The 24504-nt window shown below is 36.3% G+C and overlaps 6 protein-coding genes across 6 annotated transcripts; 5 read left to right on the top strand and 1 right to left on the bottom strand.

Moving 5' to 3' along the window:
- The first annotated feature begins 545 nt into the window (after window positions 1-545).
- LOC114168951 (heat shock 70 kDa protein 8) lies at window positions 546-3675 on the top strand. Its single transcript, XM_028053945.1, has 2 exons — window positions 546-744; window positions 1750-3675. Exon 2 carries the CDS (start codon window positions 1751-1753, stop codon window positions 3467-3469), a length of 1719 nt encoding a protein of 572 aa, XP_027909746.1. The 5' UTR covers window positions 546-744; window position 1750; the 3' UTR covers window positions 3470-3675.
- Window positions 3676-6199: 2524 nt separating this feature from the next.
- Window positions 6200-8542, top strand: LOC114174650 (G-type lectin S-receptor-like serine/threonine-protein kinase LECRK4). Its single transcript, XM_028059477.1, has 3 exons — window positions 6200-6934; window positions 6986-7718; window positions 7821-8542. Exons 1-3 carry the CDS (start codon window positions 6200-6202, stop codon window positions 8540-8542), a joined length of 2190 nt encoding a protein of 729 aa, XP_027915278.1.
- Window positions 8543-9575: 1033 nt separating this feature from the next.
- Window positions 9576-11987, top strand: LOC114167459 (G-type lectin S-receptor-like serine/threonine-protein kinase LECRK2). Its single transcript, XM_028052555.1, has one exon. The coding sequence runs from the start codon at window positions 9576-9578 to the stop codon at window positions 11925-11927; it is 2352 nt and encodes a 783-aa protein (XP_027908356.1). The 3' UTR covers window positions 11928-11987.
- A 2204-nt stretch (window positions 11988-14191) lies between these two features.
- On the top strand, window positions 14192-16535 carry LOC114174649 (G-type lectin S-receptor-like serine/threonine-protein kinase LECRK3). The gene has a single exon (XM_028059476.1). The coding sequence runs from the start codon at window positions 14202-14204 to the stop codon at window positions 16533-16535; it is 2334 nt and encodes a 777-aa protein (XP_027915277.1). The 5' UTR covers window positions 14192-14201.
- A 1747-nt stretch (window positions 16536-18282) lies between these two features.
- LOC114174315 (G-type lectin S-receptor-like serine/threonine-protein kinase LECRK2) lies at window positions 18283-20776 on the top strand. The gene has a single exon (XM_028059142.1). It carries the CDS (start codon window positions 18283-18285, stop codon window positions 20611-20613), a length of 2331 nt encoding a protein of 776 aa, XP_027914943.1. The 3' UTR covers window positions 20614-20776.
- A 1326-nt stretch (window positions 20777-22102) lies between these two features.
- Window positions 22103-24227, bottom strand: LOC114167375 (CRAL-TRIO domain-containing protein C23B6.04c-like). The gene is made up of 7 exons (XM_028052455.1): window positions 24141-24227; window positions 23776-23893; window positions 23493-23581; window positions 23347-23393; window positions 23131-23219; window positions 22734-22867; window positions 22103-22633 (listed from the first exon to the last, which is right to left on the bottom strand). The coding sequence occupies exons 1-7, from the start codon at window positions 24225-24227 to the stop codon at window positions 22217-22219; spliced, it is 981 nt and encodes a 326-aa protein (XP_027908256.1). The 3' UTR covers window positions 22103-22216.
- Window positions 24228-24504: the final 277 nt, after the last annotated feature.

Raw genomic sequence — 24504 nt, 5'->3', positions numbered from 1 at the left:
GTATAAGAATAAAAATCTATAAATCCATTGTCTTAAAATTTTGAGTTGAGAATAATGTCAGTATCTTATGTAGTTAGGCTCAGATCTTATTGGTGTTATTTTTCCGGTAAATCTTAACAAAATAAATTTGTAAAAATTTCTAAATTTCAATTCATTAGATTATTTATTTTCTAAAACTGTTTACGGCTTTTTACTTTATTTTGTAAAGTTAAACATACTTCAATATTTCTCTACTGTTACCTTGACCTAAGAACAGAATTGAGAAACAAACTAACTAGAACAGTCAGATCAGAGGTAGCAGTGGGTTTACCTTGGGTTAGCCACGTTGGCAATGAGAGTCTCTCCTAGACACTTCCAGCATGTGGTAGAAGATATGATATACACAAAATAAATTTATAATGCCTTTCTAAATAAATTTATTAACATTAATATGCTACGCAGTAAATTTGATTTTGAATATTTACGTTTTAAATTTTTGTAATAAAAAGATGGTACTGTTTAAGAATTAAAAATAAATGTTATGTAATAGATAATCAAAAATGCGAAAAGGCACTAAACGGTTAGTTTCTGGGAGGGTCTAGAACTTCAGCACCTTTGTACCGGTGATAGTAAGCGACTCTCTCACTCTTTTTTTTTTGTTATATGAACCGCTTCGGTTACGCGTCTCATTCGTTCAGTCTGCTTCGCATTCTCTCGCTGAAATCGATCGTCCATCACATTGTGTTGCTCTGCTGCGTCACTCAGGTTTTCGTCTCTTCCCGATTGTAACTGTTTAATTATTCTTATACTATCTCGTTGTGCTTTAGTAGTTAATCGATCAATGTAATCGTCATCACCATACTCACACAATCACACTACCAACTCAGTTTCACTTAACTTTGAAATTGGGGAAAATGTTACTTAAGAGACTAGGAATTTGAACGGGTTTTATCTCTGGCTATTTTAACACTATTCTTGATGATGATTAGTTTCTTGGATCATGCTACTTAACTACATCAGAGAAAGAGATTAGTTGTTAGGTTTCGTGTTTTAATGAAACTCATTTGCGGCATTGAAAAAGATGTGATAAGTTGACGGATTTATTACATATTTTTAAGAAGGATAATACATGATAAATGCGAGTTTTGATGTGGATTGTTTTAGTGACATAGTCTAGTTATTCGCTTGCAGTGTACGTGTTTGTTAGAGGTCCTGAGAGGAATGTATGTCGTGTTTTTTTACCCCGGGAACTTGGTTCTATTATTGTTCTTGTTCCTGAATACTGTTAACTTTTTTGATATACATGTATCCCTTGGTCTCGTCAACGAAGGGACTTGAATGGATTTTTTTTTTTTTTTGTGCTGTTGTTTGAGAAGATTGTGTAACTATGTCTGAATTATTGTGGGATTCTTATATGAATATACGTGTGAGCTTTTAATTTACTTCTAGAAGCGTTATCTTGAGAAATTTCAGGGAAAATCTAGTTAAACAACTGTAGAATGGATGGCTTACGATCAATCATAAATCACCGCATGTGAAATGTTACTTGTTCTTTTTGCTTTAATATATACTCTGTTCCTCACTTTTATGATGATCAAGACGGTTTTTGGTCTAAAGAGTGCTCAACTTTTTCAAAATGAAAATTTCAAACAGAATATTGATAGAGTATTTTCTTGTCTAAGCTGAGTTTTAGTCTTTTAGAGATTTCTGCTAAACACTTCTTTATAATGTGTGGATAAACCTGTACTTTCTTTTATCTGTCAAACACAGGATGGCGGAACCTGCGTATATTGTGACGTCTGACAGTGAAACCACCGGAGAAGAAAAGTCACCTGCTTTTTCTGACATAGCAATTGGAATTGATATTGGCACATCACAATGTAGTGTTGCTATGTGGAGTGGTTCCCGAGTGGAGCTTTTGAAGAACACAGGGAATCAAAAGATTATGAAATCGTTTGTAACTTTCAAAGGTAACACCCCTTCAGGTGGAGTCAGCAGTCAACTCTCCTACGTGGATGAGATGTTGTCTGGAGCCACGATTTTCAACATGAAACGCCTGATAGGCAGAGTTGATACCGATCCAGTTGTCCAGGCGTGTAAGAATCTCCCATTTCTAGTGCAGACCTTGGACATCGGCGTTCGCCCATTTATTGCCGCACTAGTGAACAATATGTGGAGATCCACCACTCCAGAAGAAGTCCTGGCGATATTTCTGGTGGAATTAAGAGCAATGATTGAAGCTCAGCTTAAACGAAGAATAAGAAATGTGGTTTTAACAGTTCCAGTTTCGTTCAGTCGATTTCAGCTAACCCGGATAGAGCGTGCCTGCGCCATGGCTGGCCTTCATGTTCTGAGGTTGATGCCTGAACCAACAGCTGTGGCTTTGTTGTATGCTCAGCAACAACAGCAAAGTTCTCATGATAATATGGGCAGTGGAATGGAGAAAATTGCTCTAATTTTCAATATGGGTGCTGGTTATTGTGATGTTGCTGTCACTGCTACAGCGGGAGGAGTTTCACAGATTAAAGCCTTGGCAGGTAGTACCATCGGTGGTGAAGACTTGCTTCAGAATATGATGCGTCATCTATTGCCAGAATCTGAAAATCTATTTCGAAGCCATGGAGTCACCGAAATTAAGCGGATGGGCCTGCTACGAGTTGCAACCCAGGATGCAATTCACCAGCTTTCCTCTCAGAACAGCGTTCGGGTTGATGTGGATCTGGGAGATGATGTGAAGATTTGCAAAGCTGTTCACCAGGAGGAGTTTGAGGAGGTTAACAGAAAGGTGTTTGAGAAATGTGAAAGCCTCATCATTCAGTGTTTGAAAGATGCGAAGGTAGAAGTTGAAGATTTAAATGATGTGATAATTGTAGGTGGATGCTCTTGTATCCCCAGGGTGAGGAGTCTTGTTGCTAATGTTTGTAGAGGGAAGGAACTTTATAAAGGCATGCATCCTTTGGAAGCTGCTGTTTGCGGTGCCGCAGTGGAAGGAGCAGTCGCTTCAGGCATCAATGATCCCTTGGGAAACTTGGACTTGTTAACTATCCAAGCTACACCTCTTGCCATTGGGATTCGTGCTGATGGGAACAAATTTGTGCCCGTAATTCCGAAAGATACTGCAATGCCAGCGCGAAAGGAGCTAGTTTTCACAACTGTTCATGATAATCAAACCGAGGCATTGATTATTGTGTATGAAGGTGAGGGGGAAAAGGCAGAGGAAAACCACCTGTTGGGATATTTCAAGATAATGGGAATACCTGCGGCGCCTAAAGGTATCCCAGAAATCAATGTGTGCATGGACATAAACGCTGCAAACGTTCTAAGAGTTTTAGCTGGTGTTGTGATGCCGGGTTCTCGCAAACCTGCTGTTCCTGTTATGGAAGTAAGGATGCCATCGGTGGATGACGGCCATGGTTGGTGCGCTGAGGCACTAAGTAGAAGCTATGGTGCCACACTTGATTTGGTTACTCTCCGGAAAATCACATTATAAAGTTACACTACTACACAACACCGTATCCTTTTTACTTCTCATCCTGTGTCTGTTTCAGCAATAGAAGGTGATATATACAGTACATGTCTGTTGTTCGTATTTTGTAACTAGAATAATGGAAACAATGCGTTCCAGAATAACTTGATGAATTGTGGCATTTAACCCTCTACTTGCTTAGCTTTAGATCTCATGATTCCTTTTCCAAATTGGTCTGTATGTTTTCTTTTAGTCTTCTAAAATTAAACTCAGATTTTAAGCATTAAAAAATATCTGCTTACACTGGCATATTCTAAAATTAGTTTTTTTGTTTTAGTAAGTAATTCTTTTCATGATAGATCAAGATAAGAATAACTCTCTTTCTCTTGTAGTTATTTTTAGATGTACGAAAGTCTAACATGCGCTAGAAAAACTTGGCAACAAGGAAACTTCATTGAGATCAGAGAATTAAAAGTGTGTATAGACTCTACAGAGAACAAAGCATAAAAATAATGCAAGTATAAAAGTCAAATCAATAATTACGCTTTAAATTAACGCAATTGTATTGGTTATAAAAAATATAGACGTATTATTAAGTATACTATATTGTTATTTTTATACGTCTAGTTCTTACAACATATTTTTACATTTGCTCACTTTTATATTGGTTAATATTTTTGTTGGTTATTAAAAATGTAAACTATAATTATTTGTGATAAAAGTTACAGCATTAATATTAAAAATATAACCAGCAATACATTTTAGATTTTTTTTGGAATAAATATTAAATTTATCACATTAAATTGGATCATATTATTTATCTTTGTTATTACTACCGGAAACATATACATGCTGTGTGTATTTCTGCTTTTTTATAATATTCAAATATTATAATTAAAAAAACATAAGATAAATAATTTTATTAGGATAAAAATTTAGGAATTACAGATTGTGTTATTGTTTTAATAAAGAAGTTAAGTTAGACAGTTACTGGATTAAGGAAAAGTAAAGTTATATATCTTATAATATAATGAAATTATTTTAATTAAGTAGAATGTTAATTTCTATTATTAAAAATAAGATTAAAATGTTTGTTTAGTATAAATAACTTCCTCACCTTCTTTTAAAACTTTCATACTTTTTGTTTCAAAAATTGTCAATTTCTTTATAAAACACTTTAGTCTTGTTTTCACATGATATAGATAAAACTATCGTATTTATGTAGAAAAGACGATAATAAAAACTTACTCTAAGAGAGAAAAAAAATAATTATTAGAAAAATTTACTATATCTCAAGAAACGAAAAAAAAAGTATTATTATTTCCTTAAGAAATATAAAACATTTTTAACGCACGACATTTATAAGATAAATCTTAAGAAAAATATAAATTGAATTACGAAAATTTGATTAAACAACTCATTAAAGTATCTGGTTAACTTTTCGCATTTCATTTTTTAAAATAGCATTCAAACATTCATTTGTACAAGTATTCCTACTTCTGGTTTTTAAATATTCTCCGTATATCATGTACCTCGTAAGTCTTTCGATACATTTCATTCTTGATAGGTTGATAATCCTGTGAATGTTTTATTAGCTCAAGTCTAGTTGGTGTTGTATTTTTTCAGTAAAATCTTTTCTGTAAATCTAACAAGTGGTATCAGAATTGATGGTTAAAATATGTTCAGACGAGTGCAGTATGATCCTTGTATAGAAAGTTTTTCTGGCAAAGATTTCAGGTAAGCGTGTCCCATTAAGAAAAATGACAAAGATTCAGATAAGCCTGTCCCGTTAAGAAAAAACGACAGTATAGACAAGGCAGAAAATGAGTACCCGTGGTTTGGAATTCTTCCACCGGAAGGAGAGTATACAAATGTAGTTGAAGAAACTCATATTTGAGGGGAGATGATTAGGAATATAAGTGAGTCTAATTTCCATATTAGCTAAAAATGAAAAAGTAGAACAATATATAAGAATAAAGACTCATAAACCTATTGTCTTAAGGTTTTTGGTTGAAAGTGATGTCAAAGCCTTATTTAATTGAGCTCAGGTCTTATTAGTGTTATATCTTCCCAGAAAAACCCCTTTCTAAACCTAACAATTCCTTAACAATTCCTGCTTCTGGTTTCTAAATTCTCTCTAAAGATCATGTAGCCAGTAAGTCTTTCAATTCATTTCATTCAAAAGTGAAATAAATGTGTCTTTCCTTATTGGTTTGCAGCATCAAGTAGACCTTGATCCATACCCATCCCATTGAAGTAGTTGAACTCTAAAATTGGATAAAAGAAAAAGGCGTTGACTTTGGAAATTCAGTATTAACGTGGCAGAGTCAATGGGTCTGCTGCATTCGTTTTCATCTAATTAATTGGATAAGACAACTAGCCCTGGAAACTTTGAATGGACATTTGATGTCATGGTGGCTGCAATTCAAGACTTCCTTAAGTGGAGATATTAGGAAGATATGAATTTAGCTAGTCTTTCATGAACAATCAATAAACACTTTGTAGTTATTTATATTTAAGAAGGAGGTGTTCCATTGACAAATGTACAATAAATAAATATATAAGTACAGACACCCAGAAATCTATTATCGAAAAATCTAACAAGTACAAGGTACCTTACAAACCTAGTACTTAATTGTCGTGAAGTATGTTGGAACACTATTCATGATATTCATTCAGCATATGCATGCATGTATATATTACTACGACACAGATTCAGTTTTGATTGCATTGCATACCTCTTTCCTACCAAAAATGGCTATCCAAGTTCTTCTCTTTGTTGCCTTCCTTCTATGTTCCTTTGCTTCCGGGAACGATGCTAACTCAATCCAACTGGGGTCCAGCATCGTGGCTGGAACCAATTCATCTTGGCGATCATCTTCTGGGGATTATGCCTTTGGATTCTACAACCTTATTGGTGGTCGCTATCTTGTTGGAATCTGGTTTGACAAAATTCCTGATAGAACATTGGTTTGGTCTGCAAACCGTGACAATCCAGTAGAAATTGGATCTTCCATCAATCTCACACGAAGTGGCCAATTTGTGCTCCAACCTCTCAACGGGACTTCATTCCCCATCTACGAAGGAACAAACACTGCATCAGCAGTGATGCAGAATGACGGGAATTTCGTCTTGAAGAATTCACTTTCCAACGTTATATGGGAGAGCTTTGATTCACCCACGGATACTCTTCTATTAGGCCAAACCTTGAATACCAGTCGGAAGCTCTACTCCAATGCCAATGGATCAGTTGACTACTCAACTGGACAATACAGTTTGGAGATTCAGCAGTCTGATGGCAACATTCTTCTTAAAGCTCATCGCTTCACGGATTCTGCCTACTGGTGGAGTGACACTGTCCAAAACAAAGGTGTGAGAATTATTTTTGATAACAAAACAGCTTTTCTTTACGCGGTCAATGCCACCCACCAAATTATATTTAACATGACCACAGAGGTAGAGGGTGCAATTGAAGATTACTATCACCGTGTGGTGGTGGATGACAAGGGAAACTTTCAGAAGTGGATTTACCTTAAAGAGAATGGAAATGAGTGGAGATCTGTGTGGAAGGCAGTAACAGAGCCTTGCACTGTGACTGCCCTTTGTGGGGTGTATGGCTTTTGCAATACAACTGATTCTGAGAACCATACATACACCTGTGGATGCTTACCTGGTTATACTCCCTTGGATCCAACAGCACCCTCAAAGGGGTGCTATCTCAGCGAGGTCATGGACTTGTGTGCTGCAAATTCTTCTGCCTCTAACCTTATGGTAGAAGTGAAAGAGGTTCAACATGCTGATATACCAAACCATGGCTATGTTTTTTTTGATCTACAAGTCTTAACTAGCATGGATCAGGAAAGATGCAAGAAAGAATTGTTGGATGATTGTCTCTGCATGGTTGCTGTTTCACTTGGCAATAATTGCTATAAGAAAAAATGGCCAATTATAAATGCCGCAAGAATCTTCCCTAAAACTAGTAATAGTGTGATGCTGGTTAAAGTTCCTGTTGTTGCCAATGATAAGGAGGGATCGTCTTTGGCTATTTTGATAGTGGCTCTCGTCTCTTGCTCACTACTTGCTGCATTGTTTGTAGCTACTGCCATTTATCATCACCCCGTTTGTCGGCATCTCATGCACAAACAAGCACCACCAAAGCCAAAGACAAAGCCTGTGGATATCAATCTAAAGGTATTTTCATTCCAACAGCTGAGAGAAGCAACTAATGGATTCAAAGACAAACTTGGTCGAGGAGCCTATGGTACGGTGTATGGTGGGATTTTAAACTTGGAGGATCAAGAGGTTCATGTTGCTGTCAAACAACTGGAGCAAGTAGACGACCAAGGTGATAAAGAATTTGTGACAGAAGTTCAAGTTATTGCTCTCACTCATCACAGAAATCTTGTTAGCTTATTAGGATTTTGCAATGAGCAGAGTCATAGGCTTTTGGTTTATGAGAAAATGGAAAAAGGAACACTATCCAACTTCCTTTTCGATGAAGGGGATAAACCCAGCTGGGAAAGTAGAGTGAGAATTGTGGTTGAAATTGCAAGAGGCTTGCTATATCTGCATGAAGAGTGTGACCATCAAATCATCCACTGTGACATAAAGCCTCAGAATGTTCTGCTTGACTCTAATTACACTGCAAAGATCTCAGATTTTGGACTGGCAAAGTTGCTAATGAAAGATAAAACTCGAACAAACACCAATGCCAGAGGGACAGTGGGATATATGGCACCAGAATGGCTCAAAAATGCACCTGTTACTGCAAAGGTTGATATCTACAGCTTTGGTGTCATGTTGTTGGAAATCATATTTTGCAGAAAACACATTGAGTTGCATCAAATTAAGGATGAAACAATGGGTGATGACTTGATACTAATAGATTGGGTCTTGTATCTGGCAAAACAAAACAATTTAAGAGCCGCAATGATTCATCATCTCGAAGTTGAAAGTGATATCAGGAGGTTTGAAAGAATGACCATGGTTGGATTATGGTGCGTAAATCCCAATCCAACTCTTCGACCATCTATGAAAACTGTGGTACAGATGTTGGAAGGAAATGTCGAAGTGGGAGTCCCAACAATCAACTCATAGATGGAAAAAATGTTCAATCAAAATTTGTATTACTTTAATTTTCTTGTCTTTTAAATTTACATAAGATTGCCTTGATAGAGATATCACAGATCTTCTTCAGTTCTGACTGTTAGAGTTAGCTTTGCTCTTTTGCTTTTTTTGTCTTGCAAATCCTTGTTTATAAACGCTTCTAAGCTTCTGCTTTGTATCATCCTTTTCTCTTCAATTATAATGAGAATTTTTCTCCTGGGCATTCTGTCAAACACTTACATGCCTTGTCTTCTTCAACTATTGCATGTCATTTGATCGATATGGTAGCTGAACACTGATTGTTCTAACGTACTTTACCAACGGAATTCTCCCACTTTCTTACTTTTCGATTATGTCTAACTCTTAACTTTTGGTATCAAAACATCTTTCTGAAACTCTTGGACAACTTATCTGTTTGGATGGATATTTCAGATTTTAAGATGAAGTTGTAAATAGTGAATCTTAATCAGATTGAATCATGAGAGATTGGACCATGATTCATAACCGAACTTTATTTATATCTTATTAATTTAATTACAACGATACATAGCCTTCAACTTATCTATTACTGTAAACATAAGGAACATCAAACCAATTCTTTTCCTTTGCGTACAACAATGTGCAAGATGAACTTTTAGTGGCATTTTATGTGCATAAATATCAAATGACTTTTCATACGAACAAAAGTGAAATAAATGTGTCCACCCTCATTTCTTTTCTGCATTTTCAACTCAACCTTGATCCACTGAACGAGAAGAATCTGTGGAAAGGCAAGCCAAACTTGACAACTTGGGAGTTTCATTATTAAAGGGGCAAATTGAATTGTCAGTTACACAATAATGACTACAATTAGCTGTACTTAGTCATTAATGCACAATTCTACGGTCTTTGATGGGTTGCAAGTTTCCATCCAACTAAAGTTAGCATGGCTAAAACAAGACTAAAGAAGATTTCTCAGGTCAACTTCTTTAGTTGATGATTTATACACCTTTCACCCACACCACATTCATTTCAAGCAAATCCAATGTCTTTGCCTATCTTTCTCCCTTCCATTTTCATACTACTTTCACTTCTGAATGGATTCCATGCCATTGTACAACCAAACACCAGCATCACTGCTGGATCAAACTCTACATGGAAGTCACCCTCGGGTCATTTTGAATTTGGATTCCTCCATCTTCCCAGTGGTCTCTTTCTTTTGGGAATATGGTTTGCGAGAATCTCAGATATAACACTCGCATGGTACCTCTCTCCTCCTGTGGAACCAAATTCCCAAATCCAATTCACTTCTGCAGGAAACCTTGTGGTTGTACACCCAAATGGGACTACTGCTAACACCATATACGATTCAGAAGAAGGTGCTGCTGCAACTTCTGCTGACATGCAAGATGATGGCAATTTTGTCATCAAGGACTCCAAATTAGTATCTGTATGGCAGAGTTTCAACTATCCAACCAACACTATCTTACCGGGCCAAACATTGCTCAGTACTAAAACCCTCTATTCCAAGGGCAAAGGACCTTCAAACTACTCGTTGGGAAGTTTCCTATTACAAATGCAAGATGATGGCGACTGGGTGCTCAAAGCGTACCAGTGGTTAGACCCTGCATACTGGTACATTTCAACCATAACCTCCAATGTGACTTTGGTGTTTAATGCCACCACTGCTCTCATGTACCTTGTCGCCGGCACCGGGAACATCTACTCTATAACCAACACCACTCCAACCCCGGTGGAGGATTACTATCACCGTGCTACAATAGATGAGAATGGGAATTTCCAGCAATACGCTTATCACAAGAGGAATGGGACCGGTTGGAGGAGGGTTTGGAGAGCTGTGGAGGATCCCTGCAGAGTGAATGCTGTCTGTGGTGTGTATGGCTTGTGCAGTTCTCCTGACAATGAATCAGTAAAGTGTGAGTGTATTCCAGGTTATATCCCTTTCGATGATCGAGATATTTCAAAAGGGTGTCATCCACCAGCTGTCATAAATTACTGTGCAGAGAACAACTTCAAACTCCAGGTCTTTGACGACACTGATTTCCATTTTAATACTCATCTTGTTAGCTTAGCTGGTGTTGACTTCGAAAGTTGTAAGAAGGATGTAATAGATGATTGTAACATTGTTGCTGCAACTTATGACCATTCCACCTCCACATGTGCCAAGAAGAGACTGCCCTTACTGAATGCTAGAAATAGCTCTTCTTCAAAGGGACTGAAAGCACTGCTTAAGGTTGCTCACAGGATTGAATCTGGAACATATACTAAGAAGAAAATTTTTAATGTAAAAATCCTTTTAAAGGTTCTTGTTGCAGTTACTGCAACTCTTGCCTGTTTCTTTGGTGCCCTTGCTGTCTACTATCATCCTTTCACTCGGAAACTAACAATAAGAAAGAAGCATCTGAATGCAACAGCTATGGGAATCAACTTCAGAGAATTCACCTTTCAGGAGCTGTGTGAAGCAACAAAGGGATTTACTAAGATTCTTGGAAAGGGAGCTTCTGGCAGAGTCTATCGTGGTGCTCTAGTGATAGATGATGCAGAGATTGATGTTGCAGTAAAGAAACTGGAAAAGAAAATAGACAAAAGTGAGACTGAATTCACGACTGAGCTAAAAATTATTGGCCGTACTCATCATAGAAATTTGGTGAGGCTTTTGGGGTTTTGCATTGAGAGTAGCCATCGAATTCTTGTGTATGAGTTGATGCCACACGGTGCCCTCTCTAGTTATTTGTTTGGAGAGGGAGAAAGGCCTGAATGGGGTCAGAGGATTGAAATGGCTCTTGGAGTCGCAAGAGGGTTGCTATACTTGCACGAAGAGTGCAACACCCAAATCATACATTGTGACATAAAGCCCGAAAATGTGTTACTTGATGCCAATTACACACCAAAGATTGCAGATTTTGGACTGTCGAAGCTTTTGAACAAAGATCAAACTAGAACAAACACTAACTTAAGAGGAACGATGGGATACCTGGCACCTGAATGGCTAAGGAGTGCACCAGTAACTGCGAAAGTTGACATATACAGTTTTGGGGTTATGTTATTGGAGATTATTTGCTGCAGGAGGCACGTTGAGATTTGTGAGGATGGAAAAGACAGTGAAGATTATGATTTGGTTCTTTCAAATTTTGTTTTAAGGTGTGTGGTGTGTAGGCAACTAGAGGTAGTGGTGAGAGATGACACAGAAGTGCTGAATGATTTCAAGAGGTTTGAGGAAATGGCCTTGATTGGACTGTGGTGTGTTCATCCAAATCCTGCTTTAAGACCTTCAATGAAGCACGTAATGCAAATGCTAGATGGAACAGTGGAAGTTGGTGTTCCTCCTTTGGTTTATGAGCAGATCATGGCCTGTAGTTTATCACTGCAGTGCTAAAGCTTCCAGAAAAATCTCTTCAATAATTCTTCAAGCTTTTCACTTGATCCAAAAACTTTGATGAGCTTATTACTTGAATAATCTACGTTTGTGTGTTCTCTTTTTATTTTTTATTTTTTGCTTAATGAATTTCAATAAAAATTAAATCATTTGTTGCTTTCTATATATGCTCAAGCATTCCACAGAATAAGTAGCATGATATTTCTTCGCATGTTTCTAGTTACAGTACAAAACATATATGCTTGGAATGGAGGTGAAGATTAACTACTGTTTCAGATTCAATTAACTAATATTGAGTGTTAGTTTACATGCTTAACATTATTTTCTATCTTGCTTTATAAACCATTTTATCGCTAAAATAACTGGTAATGAAGATTTTAGAGAACTATTTATGGCCCAAAGACTGCAAAAGGTGCAAAAGGTGGTGGCGTTTGTGAGAATGAGAGAATGGAGAGAGGGTGGGGAAAGGGAAAGATGTGAAAGAGAAAGTAAACTGGGGTTTTTACTTTGCCTGAAGGGTGAAAGAGAAATTTTAAAATTTTTGGAGGTGAAATAAGAAATTAATGGAGGTGCAGGAAGTATCAGAAAAAAAGAGAGTTTATTCCATAACTTTCGCATGTCTTTGTTTGAAGTTTGTGTTCTTGGGCTTTACGGGATTAGGCCCTTAGTATTACCAAAAGGCAAGTATTTAATCCCTGCAACGTACGATTTTTATTTTTAATTTTAAAATATAAAAATTAACATTATAGAAGAAAACATAATTTTAAAGTAAAATATTTAAAATCACAATGAAATTATGCATTCTTAATAAAAATACTATGATATACAATTAACTTAGTTCCCATATGTTTAGTAATATTTTATATTTAAGTCATTATGGTTTTATTGAGTAATTATTTTTAAGATTACTTTTTGTCAAATTATTTGTAAAGATATATAAAATCAATATTTTTTATACTTTTGAAAAATTAATCAACCAAAAAATAAATAAATGAGTTAACACCAAGATAAATATAATTTGTAACCAATATTAAAGTAGTAATTCAAAAGCATTTATATAATTATCCTTAATACAGATATAATTCAATAAACGAGATTTTATTATTGTTTTCAATGCCAATAATTAAAAATGAGTTTCATACTTCTATAAGAGTAAAATAAGAATGTATAAGTAGAGGTAGGACATTGATTTTAAAGATCAGCCTACGCTAATAATTAATTAGAAATAATTTAAATATAAGTTTAAGTTATATATTAGGCATAAATCATAAAATTAAAATAAAATATAAGAAAAAAATCTATAAATATAATATTTTAAAATTTTGAGTTAAAAGGAGATTCGTGTCACATATATATTATTTTTCATTATTTTTTGTTTAAGGGACCTTTCTAAAATAAAGCACATCAATGATTGGAAAATATATGAGAAACATGTGAGTGTTGGGAATAATTAAAGTGTGAATAAAAAAATAAACTCATTAATAATATTAGAGTTGATGATTCAGGATAATTGACATTATAACACAACAAAAAATAAGAAAATAATTTTTTAACTATTAAATTTTGACAATTTTTTCTTATAATTTTATGTGTTACTTTTTAAATGGTTTTCTATTTTTCTATTTTTCATTTTTAATATTCCAAAATTATTCAGAAGATGATGTTACATCGTATAAGATGAAAATTTAATAATAAAAAATCATCGTCCCAAAAAATATGACCGTACACCTGATAAAAAAATATACCGTACGTTTAAGTAAAAATTGTAAAAAATAATGAGTATGAATGAAAATCATATATTTTAAGTAGAAAAGACAAAGCTCTCTGTGTAAAAGTAATGTAATACACAGAGAAGGAGAATCTCTGGATTACTACAACTAATAATCAACCAATGAGAAGGGACTGTGGTTGGGGTGGGTGATACGGCTCCGGCTCCGGCGCGCGGTGAGGACTCTGTTGGCGGCCTCATAGACTTACCTGCACGACGAAGCGTGTCAGCAGTTTATGGAGCTCGGAGAATAAATTACATTTATATATTTGATAAAGATAATATATTTATACATATACTATTCAACCCACCTATTATTATCTTCTTCATACCCAAATTCTAACTCCACAGTTAAAATCTTGACAAAGTCAATCTGTCGCCTAAAGTCTTCCGCTGCATAATTACCGTGAAGTATCCGAGCCAACTATGCATGAATGTGAAAGTATATATTATGACAATACAGCTTAAGTTTTGATTGCATTGCACATACCTCTTTCCTACCAAAAATGGCTATCCAATTTCTTCTCTCTGTTGCCTTCCTTCTATGTTCCTTTACTTCTGGGAATCATGCTAACTCAATTCAACTGGGTTCCACCATCGTCGCTGGCACCAATTCATCCTGGCTATCATCCTCCGGGGATTACGCCTTTGGATTCTACCACCTTACCACTGGCCGCTATCTTGTTGGAATCTGGTTTGACAAAATTCCTGATAGAACATTGGTTTGGTCTGCAAACCGTGACAACCCAGTTGAAATTGGATCATCCATCAATCTCACACGAAGTGGCCAATTTGTGCTCCAACCTCTCAACGGGGATTCATTCCCCATATACGAAGGAACAAACGCTGCATCAGCAGAAATGAACGATGACGGGAATTTCGTCTTGAAGAATTCTCTTTCCAACGTTATATGGCAGAGCTTTGATTCACCCACGGATACTCTTCTATTAGGCCAAACCTTCAATACCAGTCGGAAGCTCTACTCCAATGCCAATGGATCAGTTGACTACTCAACTGGACAATACAGTTTGGAGATTCAGCAGTCTGATGGCAACATTCTTCTTAAAGCTCATCGCTTCACGGATTCTGCCTACTGGTGGAGTGGCACTGTCCAAAACACAGGCGTGAGAATTATTTTTAACAGCACAACAGCTTTTCTTTACGCGGTCAACGCCACCAATCAAATTATATATTACATGACTACAGAGGCAGAGGGTGCAATCCAAGATTACTATCACCGTGTGGTGGTGGATGACAAGGGAAACTTTCAGAAGTGGATTTACCTTAAAGAGAATGGAAATGAGTGGAGATCAGTGTGGAAGGCAGTAACAGAGCCTTGCACTGTGACGGCCCTTTGTGGGGTGTATGGCTTTTGCAATACAACTGATTCTGAGAACCATACATACACCTGTGGATGCTTACCTGGTTATACTCCTTTGGATCCAACAGCACCCTCCAAGGGGTGCTATCTCAGTGAGGTCATGGACTTGTGTGCTGCAAATTCTTCTGCCTCTAACTTTATGGTAGAAGTGAAAGAGATTCAACGTGCTGATATACCAACCGAAGGCTACGTTTTTTTTGATCAACGAGTCTTGAATAACATGGATCTGGAAAGATGCAAGAAAGAATTGATGGATGATTGTCTCAGCATGGTTTCTGTTTTAATTGGCAGTGATTGCCATAAGAAAAAATGGCCAATTATAAATGCCGCGAGAATCATCCCTAAAACTAATAATAGTGTGATGCTGGTTAAAGTTCCTCTGGTTGCCAATGATAAAAAATCATCTTCTTTGGTTGTTCTGATAGCGGCTCTCATCTCTTGTTCATTACTTGCTTCATTGTTTGTAGCTACTACCATATATCATCACCCCGTTTGTCTGCATAAAAAAGCACCACCAAAGCCAAAGCCAAAGCCGATGGATATCAATCTGAAGGCATTTTCATTCCAACAGCTGAGAGAAGCAACTAATGGATTCAAAGAAAAACTTGGTCGAGGTGCCTATGGTACGGTGTATGGTGGGATTTTAAACATGGAAGGTCAACAGGTTCAGGTTGCTGTCAAACAACTGGAGCAAGTAGAAGACCAAGGTGATAAAGAATTTGTGACAGAAGTTCAAGTTATTGCTCTCACTCATCACAGAAATCTTGTTGGCTTATTGGGATTTTGCAATGAGCAGAGTCACAGGCTTTTGGTTTATGAGAAAATGGAAAACGGAACACTATCCAACTTCCTTTTCGATGAAGGCGATAAACCCAGCTGGGAAAGTAGAGTGAGAATTGTGGTTGAAATTGCAAGAGGCTTGCTATATCTGCATGAAGATTGTGACCATCAAATCATCCACTGTGACATAAAGCCTCAGAATGTTCTGCTTGACTCTAATTACACTGCAAAGATCTCAGATTTTGGACTGGCAAAGTTGCTAATGAAAGATAAAACTCGAACAAACACCAATGCTAGAGGGACAGTGGGATATATGGCACCAGAATGGCTCAAAAATGCACCTGTTACTACAAAGGTGGATATCTACAGCTTTGGTGTCATGTTGCTGGAAATCATATTTTGCAGAAAACATATAGAGTTGCATCAAATTGAGGATGAAACAATGGGTGATGACTTGATACTAATAGATTGGGTCTTGTATCTGGCAAAACAAAACAATTTAAGAGCCGCAATGATTCATCATCTCGAAGTTGAAAGTGATATCAGGAGGTTTGAAAGAATGGCCATGGTTGGATTATGGTGCGTAAATCCCAATCCAGCTCTTCGACCATCTATGAAAACTGTAGTACAGATGTTGGAAGGAAATGTGGAAGTGGGAGTCCCATCAATCGACTCATAGATAGAAAAAATGTGCTATGAAAATTTACATTACTTTAATTTCATTGATGTGGTGCTTACAAATTCAAAGTTTATTTTTAGATTAAATTTGTGATATTTAATTAAAAAAGATAATCCAAAGGTTATTAATTGTTATCTATATCAGAATATGTTTAATTTATTAGGTAACTGTATAAAACTATGGAGCTGATTGCTTAAAACTTAGTCAATATTTTCCTGTGCATGATGAATGGTTGGATGCAGTTCATTTCATGTCAATAGTGAATTTTTATTCAAAAGATAAATAAATGTGTTAGTTTGTCCTAATTTTAGTCCAAATGGTCTGCAGGAGTAATAGCTGTTAATTATATGAGAGGTCAATCTTAAAATTGAGGCTCAATTTATTAATATAATAAAATTACTTAATTTTAATACTTACTAGTAAATCTTTGAATTGAAGATTGAAGGTTCCAAGAAAAAGAACATCTTATTGTTGTTTAAAGAGTTATCAGACAAGTTTTTTTCTAGTTTAGAATTGTCTTGTATCGATCTTTCTTAGATTTCGTAAGAGGAAATCTTAGGTATTAGAAACCAATTTCTTAACCTCCAGCAAAATACTTGAAGTATTGAAAAAATAATTTTCCTTCATGTCAATAGTCAACTTTTATTCAGAACACAAAATAAATGTGTTATTTTGTCAGAAGTTTAGTCTAAATGATCTGCAGGAATAATAGCTGTTAATTATATAAAGGTCAATCTTAAAATTGAGGCTCAATTTATTAATAGAATAAAACTACTTAATTTTAATACTTACTACATCTAGGTATTGAAGATGGAGGGTTCCCAGAAAAAACAATAGCAACTTTTCTTATTTTTTCTAGTTTAGAATTGTCATCTTTCTTTCTTAGTTTTCGTAAGAGGAAATGTTAGGTATTAGAAACCAACTTCTTAACCTCCAGCAAAATACTTGAAGTGTTGAAAAAAAAAAACACATTTTTCGAAATTCTCCACCTGTTCTGATGAATTGTATGGATTTTAAGACCAAGTCATAATAAAGACTGAATTTTGATCAAAAAGAGATGCTCAGTCATTCAACCTATCGATGATGGTAAACTTATGGAACATCAAACCAATCTTTTTCCGTTGCGTGGAGGAATGTGCAAGATGAAACTTTTATTGCATTTCATGTCTATCAAATTCAAATGACTTTTCATACAAACAGAAGTGAAATAAATGTGTCCACCTTCATTTTTGCTGCATTTTCAACTCAGCCTTGATCCATTGAAGATAAGAATGTGAGGAAAAGTAAGCCAAACTTAACAACTTGGAAGTTTCGTTATTAAAGTGGCAAATTGAATTGTCAGATACACAATAATGACTACATTTAGCAGCAGTTAAATGCCCAATTATATGGTCCATGATATAGCGATGGGTTTATATATATTTTTTCATATATATGGTTTATAGTCATTTATCGAGAGATTGTGGTTCCATATGGTTATATGACATTAGTCTTACACATATAAGACATTTGACATCACTCTAACCCAAAAACCTTAAAACAATGGTATTATAGACCTTTATTCGTATATAGTGTTTAACTTTATCTTTTCTATTCAAGTTCGACTCTTTTTGACTCACACTTGAACTATTCTACCCGACTAAAGTTAGCATGGCTAGAACAAGTCTAAAGAAGACTCTTCAGGTCAACTTCTTTAGTTGTTTTATTTCACCTTTCACTCACACCACATTCATTTCAAGCAAATCCAATGTCTTTGCCTATCTTTCTCCCTTCCATTTTCATACTACTTTCACTTCTGAATGGATTCCATGCCATTGTACAACCAAACACCAGCATAACTGCTGGATCAAACTCTACATGGAAGTCACCCTCGGATGATTTTGAATTTGGATTCCTCCATCTTCCCAGTGGTCTCTTTCTTGTGGGAATATGGTTTGGGAGAATCTCAGATATAACACTCGCATGGTACCTCTCTCCCCCTGTGGAACAAAATTCCCAAATTCAATTCACTTCTGCAGGAAACCTTGTGGTGGTACACCCAAACGGAACCACTGCAAACACCATATACAATTCAGCAGAGGGCGATGCTGCAACTTCTGCTGACATGCAAGATGATGGCAATTTTGTCATCAACGGCTCCAACTTAGTATCTGTGTGGCAGAGTTTCAACTCTCCAACCAACACCATCTTACCGGGCCAAACCTTGCTGAGTACTAAAACCCTCTTTTCCAAGGGGAAAGGACTTTCAAACTACTCGTTGGGAAGTTTCATGCTACAAATGCAAGATGATGGCAACTTGTTGCTCAGAGCTTACCAATGGGATGACCCTGCGTACTGGTACATTTCAACCACCACCCCAAATGTGACTTTGGTGTTTAATTCTACCACTGCTCTCATGTACCTTATCACCGGCACCGGGAACATCTACTCTATAACCAACACCACTCCAACCCCGGTGGAGGATTATTATCATCGTGCTGTAATAGATGAGAATGGGAATTTCCAGCAATATGCTTATCACAAGAGGAATGGGACCGGTTGGAGGAGGGTTTGGAGAGCTGTGGAGGATCCCTGCAGAGTGAATGTTATCTGCGGTGTGTATGGCTTGTGCAGTTCTCCTGACAATGAATCAGTGAAGTGTGAGTGTATTCCAGGTTATATCCCTTTCGATGATCAAGATATTTCAAAAGGGTGTCACCCACCAATTGTCATCAATTACTGTGCAGAGAACAACTTCAAACTCCATGTTTTCGACGACACTGATTTCCATTTTAATACTCAACTTGTTAACTTGTCTGGTGTTGACTTGGAAAGTTGTAAGAAGGCCGTAATAGATGATTGTAACATTGTTGCTGCAACTTATGACCCTTCCACCTCCACGTGTGTCAAGAAGAGACTGCCCTTACTGAATGCTAGAAATAGCTCTTCTTCAAAGGGATTGAAAGCTCTGCTTAAAGCTGCTAACAGGGTTGAGTCAGAACTTCCTAAGAAGAAAAGTTTTAATGTAAGAGTCCTTTTGAAGGTTCTTGTTGCAGTTACTGCAACTCTTGCCTGTTTCTTTGGTGCACTTGCTGTCTACTATCATCCTTTCACTCGGAGACTAACAAGAAGAAAGAAGCATCTGAATGCAACAGCTATTGGAATCAACTTCAGAGAATTCACCTTTCAGGAGCTGCATGAAGCAACAGACGGATTTACTAAGATTCTTGGAAAGGGAGCTTCTGGAAAAGTCTATCGTGGTGCTTTAGTAATAGGTGATGCAGAGATTGATGTTGCAGTAAAGAAACTGGAAAAGAAAATTGAGAAAAGTGAGAGTGAATTCACGACTGAGCTAAAAATTATTGGTCGTACTCATCATAGAAATTTGGTGAGGCTTTTGGGGTTTTGCATTGAGAGTAGCCATCGAATTCTTGTGTATGAGTTGATGCCAAATGGTGCCCTCTCTAGTTATTTGTTTGGAGAGGGAGAAAGGCCTGAATGGGGTCAGAGGATGGAAATGGCTCTTGGAGTAGCAAGAGGGTTGCTATACCTGCACGAAGAGTGCAACACCCAAATCATACATTGTGACATAAAGCCCGAAAATGTGTTACTTGATGCCAATTACACACCAAAGATTGCAGATTTTGGACTGTCGAAGCTTTTGAACAAAGATCAAACTAGAACAAACACTAATTTAAGAGGGACAATGGGATACATGGCACCTGAATGGCTAAAGAGTGCACCAATAACTGCTAAAGTTGACATATACAGTTATGGGGTTATGTTATTGGAGATTATTTGCTGCAGGAGGCACGTTGAGATTTGTGGGGATGGAAAAGACAGTGAAGATTATGATGTGGTTCTTACAAGTTGGGTTTTAAGGTGTGTGGTGTTGAAGCAACTAGAGTTAGTGGTGAGACATGACTCGGAAGTGCTGAATGATTTCAAGAGGTTTGAGGAAATGGCCTTGATTGGACTGTGGTGTGTTCATCCAAATCCTGCTTTAAGACCTTCAATGAAGCACGTAATGCAAATGCTAGATGGAACAGTGGAAGTTGGTGTTCCTCCTTTGGTTTATGAGCAGATGATGGCAGATTGAAGCCTATAGTTTATCACTGCAGTGCTAAAGCTCATTGCTTGAATAATCTATGTTTCTGTGTTCTCTTTTTATTTGTTTTTTTTTCTTAATGAATTTCAATAAAAATAATTGCCATGTGTATTCAAATAAACTATTGCTTGGAATGGGAGAAGATTAACTATTGTTTCAGTTCAATTAACTATCCTTTTTACTTTATAAATCATTTTATCGATAAAATAATTGTTAATGAAGATTTTAGGGAACTATTTATGGCCCAATTTCTCCCCATTGGTATCCAGATCCATAAACTAGACTTACTCATGCATGTCATGGGAATTTTTTCTTCTTGCATCTTATTAATTTAATGGCACTTCACATTAATTTGGAATATTATTTTTTTAAATGTAAAAGTATATTCTAAAAGAAGTGAAAAAATATATAAAAAGGTGTAGAAAGTTAAAGTCCATTCAATAACTTGTTCATGGATTTGTTTGTAACTTCTGCTTTCTTGGGCTTTAGAGGGTTAGGCCCTTCGCATTACCAAAAGACGAGTATTTAATCCTGCAACGCAGGATTTTTTTTTTCTTTAGTTTTAACATATAAAAGTTAACATTATAGAAGAAAACTTAATTTTAAAGTAAAATATTATACTTATTTAATTACACTATTAAAATAAATTATTGTTCTGATATATTACCAATAAATTATTTTAAAAATTATTGAAAAAATTAAATATCAATATTAATGAAATATTAGTATAATATAATAAAAAAGTTAACATTATCTAATTGCAAACATTAAAATATTTTTTTATACAGGTATTGAACTTTCTCGTATATATTAATCGATGTGGACCTTATACTCTCGTTACCTTTTAATTTTAGAATGATTATTTTCCATGTAATAAAATTGAGGGTAGAAAAGAAACTTTAAAAGTTGAATAACGATTTTTTATTTATATAATCCAACATAAAAGTGATGTCTTAAATTTATCATCAGACTATTATTATCATGTACAATGATACAGTTAGACACCAAAATTTCACTTAGACTCATTTAATATTATCTCTTATTACTTTTTATACCTTATTTTTTTTGTTAAAAATATAAAATTTAATTTTTGTTAAAATTATTAAGGATAATGATATTTTAACTATTAAATTTTGACAATTTTCTCTCACAACAACATAATATGTTATTTTCTAAGTGGTTTTAGATTATTGAAAATGAAAAAAATAAAGAAATGAAGAACCATTTAGAAAATACCACCTACGATTACAAGAGAAAGTTGTCAAAATTTAATACTCAAAAAATTATTTTTCAACTATTAAATGGTACTCGAATCGCCTTTTTCCTATTACGATCCATGAAAGATCCCTCACGATTTTCATTATTTTTTCGTTCTCTGGTTTCCATTTTTTCTTCATCTGTTGAATATGTTTCTCTCTTTCACATGAAATCACATGAACACTGACATATATAGTTGAAATTCAACCAAAATCCACTCAATTATTGCTGCATAATTTACTTCATTCCATTTAAATGCATTACTACTACTCTACTTCTTCTCATGGTGTTTTCCGTAAGAAAAAAAAAAACGTACACAAGATGGGAGTGATGAGATTCAGAAACGTTGCGAAAGTGAAACGTGGCGTCCTCTAAAGTGACCTCCCACCGGGCCCCACATCTTTGATCTGTAAACCATTTCATCGTACGGCCTTCTGTATAACTTCCACAGCGGCGAGAACGATTCCCGACACACCCTCCCTCCGCGCCGGAACACCATTCCCGCCGGCGATTGCAGAAACGAGGGCCGAGGAGTGCGCTGCTGCACCGGCGTCCTGCTAGCCACCGACGTCTCCGACAGGCTCAGATACCAAGGCTTGAGCGAGTCAACGTGATGAGACACCGTGAAGGCAAAGCGCGAAGAGGAGCACGACCTTCCTCCGGTTAAATCCCCTGATGATTCATCCTCACCGTCGAAATCCAACGATGAAACCACCTTCGTCACTGCTGATAGCTCCACGAATGCCCCCACACCCTGCACCCGCAACACACACAATCATTCTCTCTCCCACGGCTTTGGACCATACTTGGCATGGTGAAAATGGTTAGATTATTACAATAATTATGTTGCTTACCTTCCAGAAATAAGGAAACAGCGAGGGAGGGTCTATGATAAACGCTTTATGCAGTCGCCCAGGGTAGTACTCCCCCATTATCTTCAGTGCTCCCACAAGTAGGTTCGTAAAAGCAGATACAGACCTGTAAAAGCCTGCAACCCAACGCCCGGATATATATATATATATAAAAACTAACATAATTTATTTTTTATTTTATTCATAAAAATCATGTCAAAAAATAAAAAAATATCTTTCAAATTAAATATAAATATTCAGTATCAATATCGGATACGTGTCACGAAACATGCCGTTTATATGAACATGCCGTTTATAAGACATATAGGAGCATCATAGCTCTTAATATACATGCTTCTTTCAAACATCATTCAAAAACAATATACTATGTTCAACTTACTTGCATCGAAAAGCAAGACAAATTGTTGAACGTATATTGGCATGGTCGAAACAGCCACCTCCATTGTGAAGACCAACAAACGAGTGAACCTAGAGAGAGAGAGAAAGAAAGAACCACAGTTTAGCTCTACTGCAGTGTCTGCAGCAACGCAGATCATGAATTTAAGAAACAAAAGGCTCACTCAGAACGATTCTTATCTTCTGTTTCCGGACTTACATTTTCTGGGAATGAAACTTCTGATACTCTTGCTTCATCCGCAAAATCTGTTACACCATGTTCATCTCATTATTATTATCATTATCTCAGTTGCAGAAACCTAAAGAGCTTAGCACACTCAAGTTCAGAAAAAACATGTAAGTTACCATTACAGGTCTGTACTCATCGTCATGACCAGCCACGTACGCCAACCCATCAGCCAGTTCTCCTGAAAACTCATCTGCCACCAAATAATCTGTTTAAAAATGATTAACATAATAAAATCAGTAAAATCATGCTGAAGTATAGGGTGCATTTTTTCTGTAAGACTTCATTCAAATGATTTAAAGGGCTGGTTTTCACTTTCATTGATATATAAAGTAATAAGAAAGGGAAGAAGAATGTTAGAACAGCACTGTTGTAATAATGTATGTATATATCATAATTTACCAGCGCCTATGCTCTCTCTCCAAGAAAGGCAAGCCCTGAGTTGCTTGGCAGCTCTTTTCACGTTATCCCCCTTTGCTTTCAGAAATCGTTCCACGCAAGCATAGTTGCAGAATTTCTCCTACACAAAAAACATGTTTGTATCAGACCCACAACACCACTTTGGAGTAATTAATTCTCCTTCAAATAACGGCTTTTAGTAGAACATATATATATATATATAACCAACAAACCCAGAGCAGTAAGAGCGACCAAAACTGCAACTTTAACTCTCAGCGTAATAAATTTTCCACTTTTAATTACAAAGTAGTGTATCTGCAGAAAGAACAGTGAGTGGAAGTAGAGAGAAGAGGGTGTGAAAGAAGAACCTGTTTAACAGTGAGCGGTGTTTGTTTTCTGAGGAGCTCGAGAACTGCTTCAACTCTAGACATGTCTCTCTCATCCTTCTTACTCATTTCGAGAAGTGCCAACTTCACAAAGTGCTGAGATAATTCGATAATATATATGCAATGACACTCTACTATGATATCAATCAGTATAGCAAGAACAGAAATTAAATAATATCTTGGAGAGAGAAGACAGAATAAAAGGGGAAAAGAAGGACGTGTGGCAAAACGGCTGCTAAAGCCTTTTGGTTGGAAGCATGGTTGATTTGAGAGTCACTGATATGGGAGAAAACAAAGGGGAAAAGTGAAATGAGGTGTGTTTTGTTGATCAGCACAGAAATGATGG

This window comes from Vigna unguiculata, chromosome 2 (assembly GCF_004118075.2).
Source record: "Vigna unguiculata cultivar IT97K-499-35 chromosome 2, ASM411807v1, whole genome shotgun sequence".
Taxonomy (NCBI): Eukaryota; Viridiplantae; Streptophyta; class Magnoliopsida; order Fabales; family Fabaceae; genus Vigna; species Vigna unguiculata.
The sequence above is the reverse complement of the archived record's forward strand: the minus strand, read 5'-3'. Positions and strand labels throughout refer to the sequence as shown.

What these genes read in the sequence shown, in the direction of transcription:
- LOC114168951 (XM_028053945.1), top strand. Translation starts at nt 1,751, where the DNA reads ATGGCGGAACCTGCGTATATTGTGACGTCTGACAGTGAAACCACCGGA.
- LOC114174649 (XM_028059476.1), top strand. Translation starts at nt 14,202, where the DNA reads ATGGCTATCCAATTTCTTCTCTCTGTTGCCTTCCTTCTATGTTCCTTT.
- LOC114174650 (XM_028059477.1), top strand. Translation starts at nt 6,200, where the DNA reads ATGGCTATCCAAGTTCTTCTCTTTGTTGCCTTCCTTCTATGTTCCTTT. An exon ending in TTGAAGATTACTATCACCGT is followed by an intron (nt 6,935 to 6,985) that starts GTGGTGGTGGAT and finishes TACCTTAAAGAG; the next exon opens with AATGGAAATGAGTGGAGATC. An exon ending in AGCCTATGGTACGGTGTATG is followed by an intron (nt 7,719 to 7,820) that starts GTGGGATTTTAA and finishes CAGAAGTTCAAG; the next exon opens with TTATTGCTCTCACTCATCAC.
- LOC114174315 (XM_028059142.1), top strand. Translation starts at nt 18,283, where the DNA reads ATGTCTTTGCCTATCTTTCTCCCTTCCATTTTCATACTACTTTCACTT.
- LOC114167459 (XM_028052555.1), top strand. Translation starts at nt 9,576, where the DNA reads ATGTCTTTGCCTATCTTTCTCCCTTCCATTTTCATACTACTTTCACTT.
- LOC114167375 (XM_028052455.1), bottom strand. Translation starts at nt 24,227, where the DNA reads ATGAGTAAGAAGGATGAGAGAGACATGTCTAGAGTTGAAGCAGTTCTC. An exon ending in AAGTTTCATTCCCAGAAAAT is followed by an intron (nt 23,220 to 23,346) that starts GTAAGTCCGGAA and finishes CTCTCTCTCTAG; the next exon opens with GTTCACTCGTTTGTTGGTCT. An exon ending in TGTTTCCTTATTTCTGGAAG is followed by an intron (nt 22,634 to 22,733) that starts GTAAGCAACATA and finishes TTGCGGGTGCAG; the next exon opens with GGTGTGGGGGCATTCGTGGA.